The 15473-nt window shown below is 40.1% G+C and overlaps 1 protein-coding gene across 1 annotated transcript in view; it reads right to left on the bottom strand.

Moving 5' to 3' along the window:
• The window catches only part of Sfl (N-deacetylase and N-sulfotransferase sfl), a 110313-nt gene that overhangs the window by 67922 nt on the left and 26918 nt on the right, over positions 1-15473 (bottom strand). Inside the window, exon 2 of the mRNA XM_077416875.1 lies at positions 2554-4389. Within this exon, the coding sequence (XP_077273001.1) occupies positions 2554-2729 (176 nt within the window). The 5' untranslated portion in view covers positions 2730-4389. The remainder of the gene's footprint in view (positions 1-2553; positions 4390-15473) is intronic.

Raw genomic sequence — 15473 nt, 5'->3', positions numbered from 1 at the left:
TGGGCGCGCACGAGGAAAATTATACTTTAATTACTTCGATTCCCGTGCGAGAAAAATGCGAAACTTCGCGTGTATGTAATGGCTAAAACATCGGCCACGATGTAATTTCCGCACCTTTGGAAATATCAGCGCGGTCTGTGACGCTCACGCGACACACGTTTCGTTTCAGGTATATCTCGGAAGCGCGCACCGCCTGCTGTGCGATCATTATTATTGTATAGTTTTCAACAAATATAATACTTGCTGTACTTGCATGTCGTCTCGCTATTTTGACAGACTGAATAGAATCGTAGAACCGGAGCGAGCGTCTCAGATCGTCGGGGTTGTTCGTCTCTTCTCTAATTAATTGTGAATTTACTTCTCTGCCTGACGGGCGTCGTATAGTCAGGCAATCCTGGGAGGACTGTGGGATATCGAAGAAAACTGGAATTGGGTCAGTTATATTATACGGAAACATATATATATATATATATATATATATATATATATATATATATATATCCTTTATATATAGATGTGTAAGTTCGTGTGCACATAGATATACTTGCGCTCGTACATTTAAATAGGATCGTCTCTAAGACCGAAGGTACCTGCCAATTCACTGAGTCCACAAACTATTTCGTCTTTGCGCGGGTTGTTCGAGCTTCCTACACACGCGAATTCTCAGATAGTTTACAACGGTAGACGAGATCTACGCCCGCTAAAATTCACGACTATCTTCGTTTGCGCACTGCTCGTTTGCCAAGTGAATGATCAAAGGGTACACGCTGTTCGATTTTAAAAAGCATTCAAAATTTCTAACATCGTTTTCCGATAAAATTAGAGAGTTAAAAAAAATTTTATTGCTATACAGAAAAAAAACGGTAAAGATGTAATTTCATTAATAATGATTAATTCAATATTTCAGGTTCTGTTATGCTGTTATAACGCAGCATGCAATTAGAGGTATGAAACATCCTGCGGCACAGTCAATGATAATTTCATGCATCTATTTTTTGATTATCAAAAGTAATTAGTATAATTTTCCTGTACGCGATTTTCTTGATAACAACCGCACGTATATTTACGTATAATGGATGGTGTGCCAGCTGCGTGACAAAAATATTTTATTACTACGGAGCATGGAAATATGTTACCGCAAAGTTAGATTAATGCCCTTTGATACTATACCGATATTTCTGCATCAATAAAAATTGCTTTCCATGGAATTCCTGCTGGTGTTATACATTCATTATCTGCGAAATTGTGGAAAAAAAAACTATACACGCGCCTTTTTTCCTACCTATTATCTGTCGCGTTGATGCTTCTCGTGACTCCGGACTTCGATAAAAACGGCTCGCAATTATCTCGACTATTATCGAAATCATAAGACCGTTGTTACATTATCGGTATCTGTGTATCGTTATTATTTTTACTTAATTATTCCGACGGTATTATCTCACGAGATCGTTGTTTCGGTTCTTTAATTAGATGGTCAGTAGCAATTCATTATTTCAAATAAAAGATTTCAGTTGCTGATATCAATGAAGATGTTATTGATTTCGCGATTATAACGTGTCTCTCTACGATAAATTATTTCCTGCGGATAATTGCCAATCGCGTTCGTTTATCCTGATACCACTTTTCCGCGTCGTTGCCGTGTGAAAAAAAAGACGTCAATGGAAATAGTCTACGACGCGCGAGATTCTTGCCGGAAGATCCCCTACCAGCGGACGTTACACGCGACCACGCAATTTCAGAGTTACGAACTGGCTGGCGCGCGACGGTCAGCCAACTCGCGGCTCTAATTGGTCTGCTTTGCCTTCGCTTGATTGCATACAAAGTAATTAAAAGTGTCGCCATTTTACTTCACCTATCGTCAAACGACTCGTCTCTCGCCATTCAATACTAATCGCCCCTTGTAAACTCGCTTCCGCGGCGTCTTTAACGGCGTATTCTCCGTTGCATTTGCATGCTATTATTGCAGCATTATTGCGAAACTATCGTGTATTTTAAAGTTTACGTAATCCCACTACATAGCAATGTGCAAAGTTTACGCTCTTCATTTTACATTCCTACGATCATTCTTGACCGAGACGATGAGAGTCAACGATCTGAAGAAGTTGTACAAGTGTTTTTCGATGAACATGTTGGGTTATTGTGCAAAAAGAGTTTGTGAAAGTTTCGCCAGCAGCAGATGCCGCGCGTAAAAATCTTGTGCTAATTAGACATTATTCTGTTTACGCGAATAATGTAAATGTTCTCAAGTAGGCAGCGCTTTTTCGGACTCAGAATTGAAGGGCTTATTTCCAAATCATTCAACCCATTCAAACCATTTTTTTTCATTTATATCTTTAAAAAATATAAATTATATGTTACGAATAGCTGCAAAATACTTCATATAAGTAGGTATAAATACTAATTTATATTCTCAGAATATAGACTGAAGATTTAAAAGATGAGTTCGAAATAAGATCTCTGATTATATTTGCGGAACGCAAAGTGGGTTAACGTCAATCAATAATCACGCTGCCGTTCTAAAGACAAAATTGCTCATGCATTGTACGGATTTACCTGGATAGCGGTCCACTGCTGATAATGTAGTGAGTGTAGTACAATATACTGATGATGGAGACGAGCAGGAGCGCCAGGACGCAACGCTTCACCGTCGCCTGCTTGACGACGTAGCGCGGACCGACGGCGCCTAATAGAGGAACGCCAGCTTCGCTTGCGGATATCCTCATCACCATCGTCTCATTCGACGACGTCTCTGCGGATGCGACAACGTCTCAACGTGGATTATCGCAAAGTCTCCGTCCTTGAGCGAGTCGCGGGACGTGTCTGCCCGCGGCGTGCAAACGGTGCTGCTACGTTAGTCAACGGATCTGTCGGCGAGAGGTCAGGTAGCAGCTCCAAGAATTGCCGATGATCCCCAGCGAGCGTTTCTTGCGTCTGCACAGCACGGAGCACATTCGTCGCCATGGACTAGCGTTTGCAGTCTTTCTTCGAGCATTACCGTGCAACATCGAATCGTTTCAACAAACATTAATTTATTAATATTATTTTATATATTTTTTAATTTATAACACTAGTCTTTCTCTCGTTCCGGGCGAATTGGCGTATAAATTAAGGTTTCCTTTAACTTCTATATAGCTTCCTGACGTGAAAGTGATATCGGTAGATCCAACTCGAATTTGAGGAAAGCCAGCGGTTGGAACCAAGTTAAAATCCCAGCTTGGGGCTACTCGTCGTTTCAATTCCACGATCGATGAGATATCCTTTGACGAGGTTAACAGCATCAGACCGGGACCTCTCGACTCTCGATGCGTTGGTCGAACGTTTTCCCCCACAGCGGAGGTGTATCTATTTAGACCGGCAAAGGGAATCCCCTGACGAAGAAATTTCGAGACAATCGTACTTGAGACGGGCGAAACGGATTCAAAGTTCATCAGACGCGCTTAATCCCACTAGCGTCGCGTACCTTTCTAGGAAACAACGACGGCGGTCCTCCTGGAGACTCTCGAGCCAACCGGTCGCGAACCTGATCAGGCCCCGGATCAAATCCCCTCGTCCGTCTGTCGAGTAACATCGATGATGTCTCAGCATTGAGGATCTGGACACCACTTGTTGCACTTTCGCGGTATGATCGCCATTTCGCAAGCGGCACGAGACCGCGCTGTCGATCGCGAGTCGCTATTCTTTAACCCATCTAGCCAGGTTACCATGAGTTTAACAACCGTTATTGAGATCTCAATGTCGAGACGCGCGACACCTCGTCATCCCTAGGTTCTGCGAACGCGTATTAAGGAAATCGCGACGCGTTCTCTCACGGGATGATCGTCGCGAAACGCACGCCGTTTCATTGTCGACATTTCGGAATCATCTTGTCTCCGGGCAATTTCGTTGTAAACGAGGCGCGACCCCGCCGTTCGGCTTTCGTGTCTCGGAACAATTCGCCACGCGAGAGATGGACCGGGGGCAAGCTTCACATTCGTGTCCTCGCGAATTCTTGCGGATCTTCCTGTTCGTTCACTCGCTCGGTCGCTCGCGCGCTCGCTCGCTCGTTCGCCAGATAGCTGCCGCCTGTTTCCGGTGTCGTTGCACGGCGAGCGGGTTCACGGCTGAACCATTTGTTACGGCGCACGACCGCCCCTAGACACCATCTTGGACCCCACGACGTGCAAGCAAACCGACTCACTCGTAAATTTCGAACGCTGCTTCGTGTCTTCCGCCCGACCCTCTTCTCATTCCCGCTTCTAGTTATCCCCGCCGGCCCGGCTCTTTCCCTCTATCTGTCAATTAGGAACGATGTACAGGCGCAGTGTTTCTTACGCGAAACAATTTTCGGAGTTTATTTCTTTGCGTCGGCGACCCTTTTCGTGCAACGTTGGAAAATCCCATGATATCGCTCTGTAACAATCATAGAAAGAAAAAATTAGAAAGAATGGATATGAATATAACGTAATGATATTGGTGCTATACATAATATTCAGTAGGTTCATTAACCATGCATTAATTTATGTTTAAAGCAATAACGGTTTAATAGATTGGAATTAAGATATCATTTTTTAAATCTTTTTATCTGCAATTATTTCAAGATTGTGCAAATAGACGTCAATCCTACGAGTTAATAATTCCAGAAGAGATGATCGCGCGAGTCATCTCGGAACAATTAAACGACAGCCCTAGATGATTACGGCGCCTAACAACTTCAATTAATCGACCATAGCACAGCCATAGTATAGCAGTGCAGCTTTCTCTCGTGCCACTAGCCTCCTCCCGACTAAATTTTTTTTTTTCATCGGATATACATCCGCCTTCAGCAAGAAGTCCATTAATCAGTCCTCCCCCCCGGTCTCCCATTTTAAACGAGCGGCCCCGTGGCGATATAAACTTTCGTTTTATCTGTTGTATTCGCGCTAGCCCATTCGTCGTCGGACTCCCTGATACGGGGGTAGGAGTAACGAAAAATGCGATAAAAGGCGCCAGGGATAAATTGAAAATGAGACTGCAGAGCGGTAAGAAATGCGGGAAAACGTGGAAATGGATAGAATCGATGTCAAGGAGACCCTCCGGAAGAATATCACTCTCCGCGCAACCCGGCGCGTCCCATCTCCCCGCGTCTCCCCGCGGGAGCTGACCTGACATTTTTCCCAGGGAAAATATTGATACCGTCCACAGAACGCGCCAAGCTGATTTCGAGGAATCAAGCGAAGAAGAAGAAGAAGAAGAGAGAGAGAGAGAGAGAGAGAGAGAGGAGGGGGAGGGAATGGATGCGGCAGCTTCAAAAAAGACTTGTTCGCCGAAGGGCGGGGATCCGTATGGCGACATTGGCGCACGGAATTTAATTACACGGCCGGAATGACTGACACGCTAATGGGTGGACGGGGTAGTCCGTCGAACTTTGGCAATACCTTCCCCGCTTTTCTATTTCCCCGTCCCCTCGATCGAGATCCTCCGTTCTTTGACTCGCTGACGTGTAATGATGGGATAGTTCGTTTGGAATGAAACTTGGCGCTCGGCAAAACGAATGCTTGACGCGAGCGTAACGCGTGAAGATAGAACTGTTACGTGTTTACGTGCTAGAGAGGAAAATAAAATAAACAATAGTTTCTTCAGTGTTATCTATTAGGCTAATAATTTTTAATGCACAAGCCATTCATATAACGTGACAAAAGTGATTAATATAAATGTAATGAATAAACATTTGCAAATATTTGTAAAAAATATTTTTTTCTGATCTCATCTTTTGCTATTTGATTATATGACCATAAATTTAGATGGTATAAAGGTACTAACATTAGACGTTATAAAGATGCTATAAAAAAAGAAGCCAGGATAATATCTTTCTAAATCTCCCACACATGCTATCACAAAATGTATTCAGCTTTATTTATTCTATGTTCTTTAGACAACCCCCCTCAAAGTTATTTATCTTGCTAAACAAAGACAGTAAATAAAGTTTATAGCTGTAGTTACTTCGTTTCTATGTAGATGTATGACAACATCCATACTGAATTCTTCCAAGCACGTTCAATCCCGTGTAATATATTTTCGTCTTACGCACCGAGGCAACTTTCCTCGCCAAATTCCGCGCTGCGCGCGCAATCAATTCATTTATCGCACATAAATAATTCCTACGGGATTCTCCTTCTCGATTTATCCAGTGCCGGGTGCTTAATTCGTGAGACACGTTTTGGCTCCCCGAGAGGGTCGTTAGTCGGATGCATCACGTGCGTAGATTTAGAGGGAGAAGCCACGTAGGTGCACCGGGGCCGAGATTGCACGAGGAAACTACTCGATTGGCACGAAATGATTACCGCAGGTTCTTCCTGATTATTCGTTCGAACGAAACCATCTTTCTTCCTCGCCCCTGCCGAAGAATCTTGTCGAAGCTTCCTTCTCTTCGTTCGCCCGGGCGGATCCAATTTCATTCAAGCTACCTAGAATATTTCGCCATGCACGTGCATGCGCACACATACCGACCCATCCACGACGAACGTATTTTATAAGTACCCGAATGCAATTTGATGAGATTTTAATTTACAAAATGTGTTCCGTGTAATCAATTCCATTCCTTCCTTCAATTCTATCATTTTTGGAGTGAAAAGTTTCGACGAGATTGCTATCAATAGTAATGAGGGACGGCTCCCATGTGGCAAAAGAAAGTTTTTAAACATCGATGTGAAATGAGAAATCACCTCGGTGTATACACAAACTTGAAATTATGCTATATACATAAATATAATAAATATCGAGTATAGAAAACAGGTAAACTAGATAAAAAACGATAAAAATGGCCAATCTTGTTTATGAATGTTTTATCATATGTTGGATGGGGGGAAAAACAGCATTGATCGGAAAGTGTCACTTCCCAAAGTTTCTTGCGGCATGATTGGTGTGCTTCTTTTTAGTTCGTCGTGAAACAAAGCACTGCGAAAACGGGAATCTCCCAAGAGAGTGTTTCGTAAGTATAGAAATCTCCCAAGTGAGACATATTTCTCGAAGATAAGGCACGCGCGAAATTTATCACTTTCTTCGCTAAAAAAATAAAAGAAAAATATAATTCCCTTTCCGATATAACTTTTTAGATGTAAGTTTTTACATTAAAATATACAATACCAACCAGAATCAAGACATATAACAGTGAATTTCATGAAAATTAATAATCTACTTCACGTTAAACGTTGAAACCGAGTAATAAAGGATCGATTTTTTCTTCCTCAGACAGTTAGATCCTTATTTTTCGATCCTATATATCATCTCGATATATGATATTATCAATAAAGCGATTCCGAGTTTATGAGGTGTTTTGTGAGCCATGAAAAACCCTATATAGCATCACGTGTTAATGCACGCGGGCCAACTGCCATTGTTCGGTCCCTGCAAGAATTTCAAGGTAAAAAGCGGCATCCAATGGCCATGCGTAGATATATATTAATCATGGATATGTTATCGTTCCATTGAGTTTCAAAACGTTAATAAAGAAATTAGCAATACACGGTGAATACAATCAATATCGCAAAATTACGCAAAGTTCGGTTTTCCGAAACGACTGATAACCGAAATTTTTTTGTCGCCGCGCCGGTCGCAATATATCACGTTGCTGCGTGATCCTTGGATTATAATCTATCGTACATAGAGGTGTTATACCTTTTTTTTTCTTACCGGCTGTATTCGGCGGCGAACACGAAAAAACAACGGCCGGAAATAACGCCTATTGCGCTCGCCGGCTGACCGGTCTCTCGCTTTCCGGCGCAATTCGTTGCACGTATACACGCACAACGTGTTTCTCCTGATGCCCTACACACGTGAAACGATCCGCATGTACGTATGTATTTTTAGCCGGAATAGAAGCGCGAAATTAAATTCGAGAAACGCGCGTACGCACACACTGCAGTCATCCCGCGTACGTTCACACGCCCCCCTGTTGCTGCTCCGGTTGCATATGCGCTATGGTATCGCGATATAATATGACCCAACCATCAGACCGATGTCTCTCTGCGACTCTCGCCAGAAGCAGAGACGCTTTTTGGTTCGCGCATATAGGCGCGAACGGAACTTTCGCAAAATATAATATAAGTCATACGGTCTGCTCAATACATTTTTATGTGTCATGCTTGACGAATGATCTCGTTCAATACGCAAATTAAAATCGACGCGCCGCGAAATGCGCGGTACCGAATTGATGGACTGGCAACGCATTTCGATGAAGCCCGATACGATGAAAGACGCGAGATATTTGCGTGTTTAGACACGTATCATAATATTCCTCGAATTTAATTTCGCGCTTCTGTTCCAGCCAAAAATACATGCAGACGTTTTACGTGTAAGCAGGAGAAACACGTCGTGTATTGTGGCATAATAAAATCATCTTGGATATTTCGTGTATTACAACTTACAACGAAATTAGACGCGAACGTGAAATAAGAACGCAGATATTTTTAATCGCGTGCGCTGGAAATATATATTATAGTTCGAAATATCAGTATTCTGACGTACATCGGTATGCGCAAACAGTAGAACTGTAGAACATTTTGAGAAGATGCTGGAAATGGGCACGCGAGTATGTCTCTTTGCTTGGGTAAAGGAAATCAAATATCCTGCTTGATAATTACAAGCCACTTGCTGTAAGAAAATGAACGTGTCGCGTAGACAGGCGAGGAAATTAGCTAGGAATTTACATACTGCTCATTCTCAAGAGCAACGCGATTTATATACGAAAGGCTTTCGAGTGTCAAGGAGATACGTGCAATCCATTAAAGTAACATGAGAAGAACTACATATATTAAAACGAGACGAAAGCGAGGCAAAATTCTCCGCATAATTTAAGTTAAAAAGAAAAGTAAAGATTTATATTAATAAATAAATATCAATAAAAATAGTACAAATAAAAATCGATTACTATATAACTTAAATAACGATATTAACAAGAGAATCAATTAATTCTGTTCATTTTGACCATAATCAACAAAATTAAAGTAACCAAAAATTTCTAAAGAATTGTCAGTGTCTGAGATTGTCAAATCAAAGCGCAAATAATCGAGATTGAGAATTTGTTTTAGATCAAATAAGAAGTGTTTTAATGTGCTGAAATAGAAATGTCGATATATCTTATACAGCATTGCGTTATGTTTAGTATTCATTAAATCATGTCAACCCGAAAATCGAGAATAGATGAGTCGTAAATCAAAAAATATAAATAGCGCAAAATTCCGCAATAATTAAATAACTGTTTCAGAACGTGAAGACGCTAAACTTAACGACTGACTAGTATAAGATCGACGTCGTAGAGAGAATCAAAGTGACGTATTAATGGCGGAGATAGAATTCCGACGCATGATGCAACGAGAGAGATATCGTCATGGCTCGGTAGTGGTTTAAAAGCTGCGGATGAAGCATGTCCTCCGCATATTACCCGACTTAAAAAGCAATTATCTGGCTGATGAAGCGTACGGGAAATTTTTTCGTACCGCGCGCGCGTTACATTTTTTACGATCGTTTTGTGTAAACTAGTACTCTCCGCTATTTCTGCCCTCCCTCTCTCTCTCTCTCTCTCTCTCTCTCCAAATTTCCGGATTAAAAAAAAAAGAAACGTTATACGTGTCTAACAGGATCTTTATTTCTTCGAGGATAGTGTTACGTAAGAAAAATACTATTTTTCGCTGTGTTTCCACGGCGTCGGATAGAAAAATATCGATTATAATTATGAAAAATTACGCGGGATAAGAGAAGACCCGAGATACTGCGATGAAAGATAAAGTCTTGGAAAAACGGAAGCCAATATTAACCCTATTCACTCCCGTTTTTTCCGCCCTTTTATTCCTCCAACCATGCACTTTCGACTTACGTGTTTTTCAAAATGTAATAGCTTTGAAAAATTCTCCAAAAATTATTATAATATCTTTGTACCTTCGACTAAAAATCAATGTAAAAAAAATTTGGAAATCATTTATTTAAATATTTTTTTTACAACAATTATATGTTGACAAACACGCGTTACGACTCGTTTTACTTAAAAAATTATAACTCACGAACAAATTGACGAAGCTTAATGAACCAAAACGCAAATTAAAGCTAAAAGTAGTGCAAATGAAAAAAAAAGAGATAATTATTAATTAAATAGAAATACTTAATTTCGTCGCCGCAAATTTGGTAATTTTTAAATGGTACGAAAGACTTTAAGGACTTAAAGAATGCAAGAAAAAGAATTTCTGAATAAGAAAAGGAGAATTTTGAAGTGACAGATATTTTTTATGTAAAAAAAGTAATTTTTTTTTTATAATCGTAGATTCTCCCTACCTCTTCCACCTGCCTCTGAGCCATAATAGACCTCTGTAAAATGTTAAATTTTTTTTAACGACAAAAATATTTTAAATGCGCTTAATATTATACACAAAAATACATTTTTATCGAAAAAAAATGCTCATTTACCTTTCACACAACACTGACGTAATCCTCCAACCATGCACTTTCGTGTCCCTCCGAGATTTTGACTGTTCGCCGTTTCGAGAGTAAATGAGCTAGGACTTTGAAACTTTTACCTGAGGTTCCCAGCCACAATAACTTTTTTCCGGCGTGGAGGGGATTCTCCCACGATCATTTGTGTTCCGGAACAAACGACTATTAGAAATTCGTGGGACACGAAAGGCGCATGGTTAGAGCGAGTAGGCGCTCTGCGATAAGAAAATATTTTTCTCTATTATATTCCACGTAATATATCCTAGAAGCGTATAAATAAATAGTAATTATTTACATTAATATTTATTATTTAATACGTATAGAGAAGCCTGTATAAAATCCTATTTGCACTTTAATTTCTTATCTTGATCAAAATTTTCTAAGTCTGGAATTTAATTATACATCGAGTAATCAAGAGTTAATGGCTATATGTTTTACAAAATATAAATAAAAATTTATGAAATATTTAATAATAATTATATTATCTATTTTAGAGACGCATAAAATTTGACAGAATTTTAATACTGAGAAAATCAAGAGATCCAACTGCTAATTTAAATTGGATGCACTTTATCATTCTATGCAACAAGCTACAGGATTTCTTGGATCAAGCAAAAGCGATTATCTCACTTGTCGTTTCACAGCAGAGACAGTTTTCGGGTTTTACTGTTGCAATTTCGATGCATTTGTGGTTACCGCAGAATATATCTGACTGGCGTATTTTTACCCGTCGCGACCACAACCGGAGAGCGGATCTATCGACGGTGTTGCTGTCATTTCAACGCTGTTGCACAGCCAGCGGATAGACAGACGGACGCAACCGAGATGCGCGCCGAGGATAGATAGATATGCATACGCATATCGACGGCATGGTACCGTAACGCCTCTTTACGACTGCCGTCCGTATCGCGCGATATTTAACGTGTCGTCATAATTCGTCCTGTCGCTCGTTTTCGCTCGCCGCCCACGGGATTTTGTGAGCGCATCGAAGTTTATGCGAACGTGGCTCGTGAAAGAATGCAGAAAAGTGACGTATATATTCCGTACCATATGCCGTCGTTTTGCACGTATTCCATTTGAGATCAAACGACCGCGTCGCGGTTATTATATTTTAAGCCCAAAATGTAAACGTAAACCTCAAATATAATAATAACGAGTATTAACGCGTTGAAATCGCGTTGGAAACTGGATATGGTATTTTTGTTATATATTGTGCATGAAAATATAAAATAAATTACATTATCAGGGTAAACCGTTAGTTACTCCATCGCCCATTTGTTCTAAAATGTCAGTTTCGTGATCCTCCTAGTACGGTAAAAATGAACAACTTATTCTTGCGTTAAAATTCTAGAAGAGAGTAAGTATGACGTATCATGTTCTGAACTGCTACGCTGATTATTAATTAGCTGCCGCCGGCGTTGTACGTCATAACGGGACATTCAAGAACGAGCGCGCGACGTAAAGCGCAGTAATAAATGCGTCTCAGTTACGAGTCGTTTGAAATTATAATTAAAATTGAAATTTCCTAAGAAAAATAACAGCGCAGAAGACATGATACAACGTAAACGTATCTCAAATGAAATTTTACACAATTTGGAAAAGAGAAAAACAGCTGCAATAAGCACTGGCCTAAATACCTTTGCAGTTTTTCAATCGCTGTTCGCGGAAATCGAACAATATTCTTTATTTCTGCGCACGATTAAATTTAACGAAAGTTCTAATGAAAAGAGTGGGCGAACGGTATTTGACGAGAGAACGTGAATACACATTGCACGTGTTGTCCCTTGTTATGCACGCGTGCTCTTCGTGTGGGTGTGCACGCCCGTCTTTGTTGGATTATTGCTCACTCGTTCATCGTTTACTTTTCGAGTGCTTCTCTCGACAAGTACAGCACGTCTAATTACGACTCTGTATCCGCTTACGGAAGTACTTATGCAAACACGGAAGAGCACACGCATGGCAGGAGCTGGGTTATCGATGTCGTTATTAAATTTACCAGAACTACAATATTTGCATAGCGATTAATATTACTGATTAATATTATATATACGTGGATTAGTAATACACAGCAACTCTTTCCTGTTCATTTTAATAATAAACGACGCTATTAACCCGTGTAATTACATTCCGGTTGTGATTAGAGGACATTGCAATATTTGTTGTTTGTTATTTGCTAGACGTTAATTTACAGTTTCTATATCAATCCCAATAAATCTATTTCCCCTCCATAATTTCCGTTCAAAATTCCTAAATTCTAATTTTATTTGTTGCTTGTATCTATAATTAACATTGTAAATATCGCAATATGTGGTCTTTTCATTAATGCACCATAGGTCTTTGTTTACTTTCTATATACTATATTTAATCTTGTTGTGTTATATGAGTAAAATAAATGATGATTAAATCCTTAATAACGCAAATTACATATTAAACAACCGGTTGTGAATTATATAAGTAACACGAAATATTTTTTTTTTAAATCAACCAAACGTTTTCATAAACATTTTCATAAACACTGCAAATATATCTTTGAACATTATACGAAAGTTTAATTACTATCCAAACGACCGATGAAAATACTTTGCCCCCAAAAAGTATTTCTGATACTTGTGCGGCTAAGTATTGTCGTCTAATGAGATGCCGCATCTCTTGCAGTTAATGTTAATGGTCGGCAAAGTACGTTTTAGTAGAGCCCACTCAGGCATATGGCTGGTACAGGACGCGATAATTATGGTTGTAAGCTGAAATTGCGATCATATCGACGTGCCGGCAACGCTGTTAACTTGCCACGGTGCCGTGTAGTCGTACGTTGTACGTGTTAATTCGGTGTTAACATCTGTCGTGTGTACCGACTTGCAGAGGATAGGAACGTTATTAGCTACGATATTTGCACTAATGATGGCACTGTAAAACGGAATGCCTGCAATCCGCACTGCAAACCGGTAAGCTACGATTTATGGTAAATTAAATTCACGTATGCGCGGCTCAAGAGACAGGTTGAAGTTGCTGTATTAGGATTTTGAGCCCGTTCTCCACAAACAATATAACGCGTAAATGTTACATCAAATGTCGAGAAATTAATTCTTCACCACATATCCGGGGAAACAAGAACGTGCGTATTCATGAGCAATAGTAATTTATGCGCGCGACAGAATTGCTTACCCGCACTGCCAACAATAAAGAGCTATTCGACTTCAATCAACTCAATTTGACTGAGTCTATTGAAATGTTCGAAGCGGCCGCGGCGCCATAAACGCCCGTTACCAGGTAAACGCGTTTCAAGCTTATTTAATACATACAGTGACTTAATAGACAGTCGCGTTAATTAATGCAAAGTGGTGGAATTTGCGCATTAATGCACTATGTAATTACTGACGGTTTTGTATAAATAATGTTTATTCGAAGCCAAAGGATTTTACCAACATCGCGCATATATATTCTGCTGCCTGCATCGGATATCGCTGCCACATTTCTTGACGCGAGAAGAAAATTCAATTTCAGCCGATACCGGAAATTTCGTAGCGCCGGCGATTTCGTTATTCTCGCGTGTGACGCAGAAAAGGACTGCAAAATTCACACCCTTTCCGCGTCAAAGCCGCGGGTCGGCATCGAAATGCATATATATATCTTAAAAGGGAACGGCCTATTGAATTTCGCTTCGCGTGCAGATCTTAGACTTCTCTAGAGACGCGTAGAGGGAAGTTCGATCCTCGGATGATGCACGGTTCCCGTGTTTACCATCCCAAGTTCGCCCCCCCTTCCCATTTGCCCCGACCCCGCGCGTTGCACCGACCCATGATGCACACCACAGCCACCTCCAGGTTCACCGCCGCCGCTGCCACCATTATACCAGCGCATCTTCGACTCTCGTTCCCGCTCCAGCTCGACGTGTTCTCTTTTTCGTTTTGCCCCAAGGCATTCCGGAGTTCACCTCGTACAGCTCCGCTTCGTTCTCGAACTTCCGCGACGCGGATTTACGATCCCTCGTCCACGACGTCGTCGCTTAAAGCTTCGCCGTTGTCGTTGTTGTCGTCGTCGTCTTTACCCGCAGGGTATTTTACTTTTGCGGATTAAACCGCTGTATATGAGCAAGAAAAAAAAAAGAAGAAAATTTGCATGTACGAGTAATTATGATAAATCCTACGCTATCCTGGCCTTATTAACGCTTAAAGCAGTTATACCCAAATTTAATCCTTCGCATAATTTCGTAAAATTTATAATTTAATAAAATTGTAATATCGTTCGGTTTAATGTATAATGAGATGCGAGTAATAAATGTATGAACTATATATATTCGACGAATCCTCTTAAAGATTCAACCGCAGCATAATAACCAAAGCACAAAGAGCTATATTTAAATTTATAACTAGAGAAGCACTGTAAATCTCCAGCATGCATATACGAGTACAAGTATATGCATAAGGTATTAACAGCTTAACATAAATAACACGACTACGTTCTTCGAGATTTAAATTTAAAGCTGCAAACTAAGTCAAAGTAGTAAAACTATTTATCAGAAAATATATATTCAAAGTCGGTAACATATGCTGCACAACTTATACTTCATTTTCAGATTCACATCAATCTCTATTGTTATTAATAGAACTAATGCTGACAAACATGTTGCATATTGATAATATCGTATTATTTGTATTGTACTAACGTTGTGCCCAACGCATCGCGCAATGGTTTAACGCGCATATTATTATCATACGTAATAGTCACAATAATACGCAATAATCGTGCTGTATCATAATTAGTTGTCATACAGTGGCAATGTATCGTCATCGTTATTATGTCGTAACACAAACACGTTAACGATGTAACTATTATAATTTCAATAGACGTAAAATCCAAAGATTTAATCAAGCTCCGTTTAAACGAAGTAATCTTGTGATATGTGCTGATACTTTTTAAAATAACTTTTAAGAATTAATGTAGAGTATATTTTTCGAAGTCAATTTGGTATGCAAATTAAAGCTGTTTTAATTTCGTATTGTAATGGTGTTTGTGTAATAATAAACACAATGACA

Source organism: Temnothorax americanus, unplaced genomic scaffold, assembly GCF_048541705.1.
Source record: "Temnothorax americanus isolate GAGA-0224 unplaced genomic scaffold, ASM4854170v1 Scaffold46, whole genome shotgun sequence".
Taxonomy (NCBI): Eukaryota; Metazoa; Arthropoda; class Insecta; order Hymenoptera; family Formicidae; genus Temnothorax; species Temnothorax americanus.
Note: the sequence above shows the minus strand (reverse complement) of the source record. Positions and strands in the feature narration are given on the sequence as shown.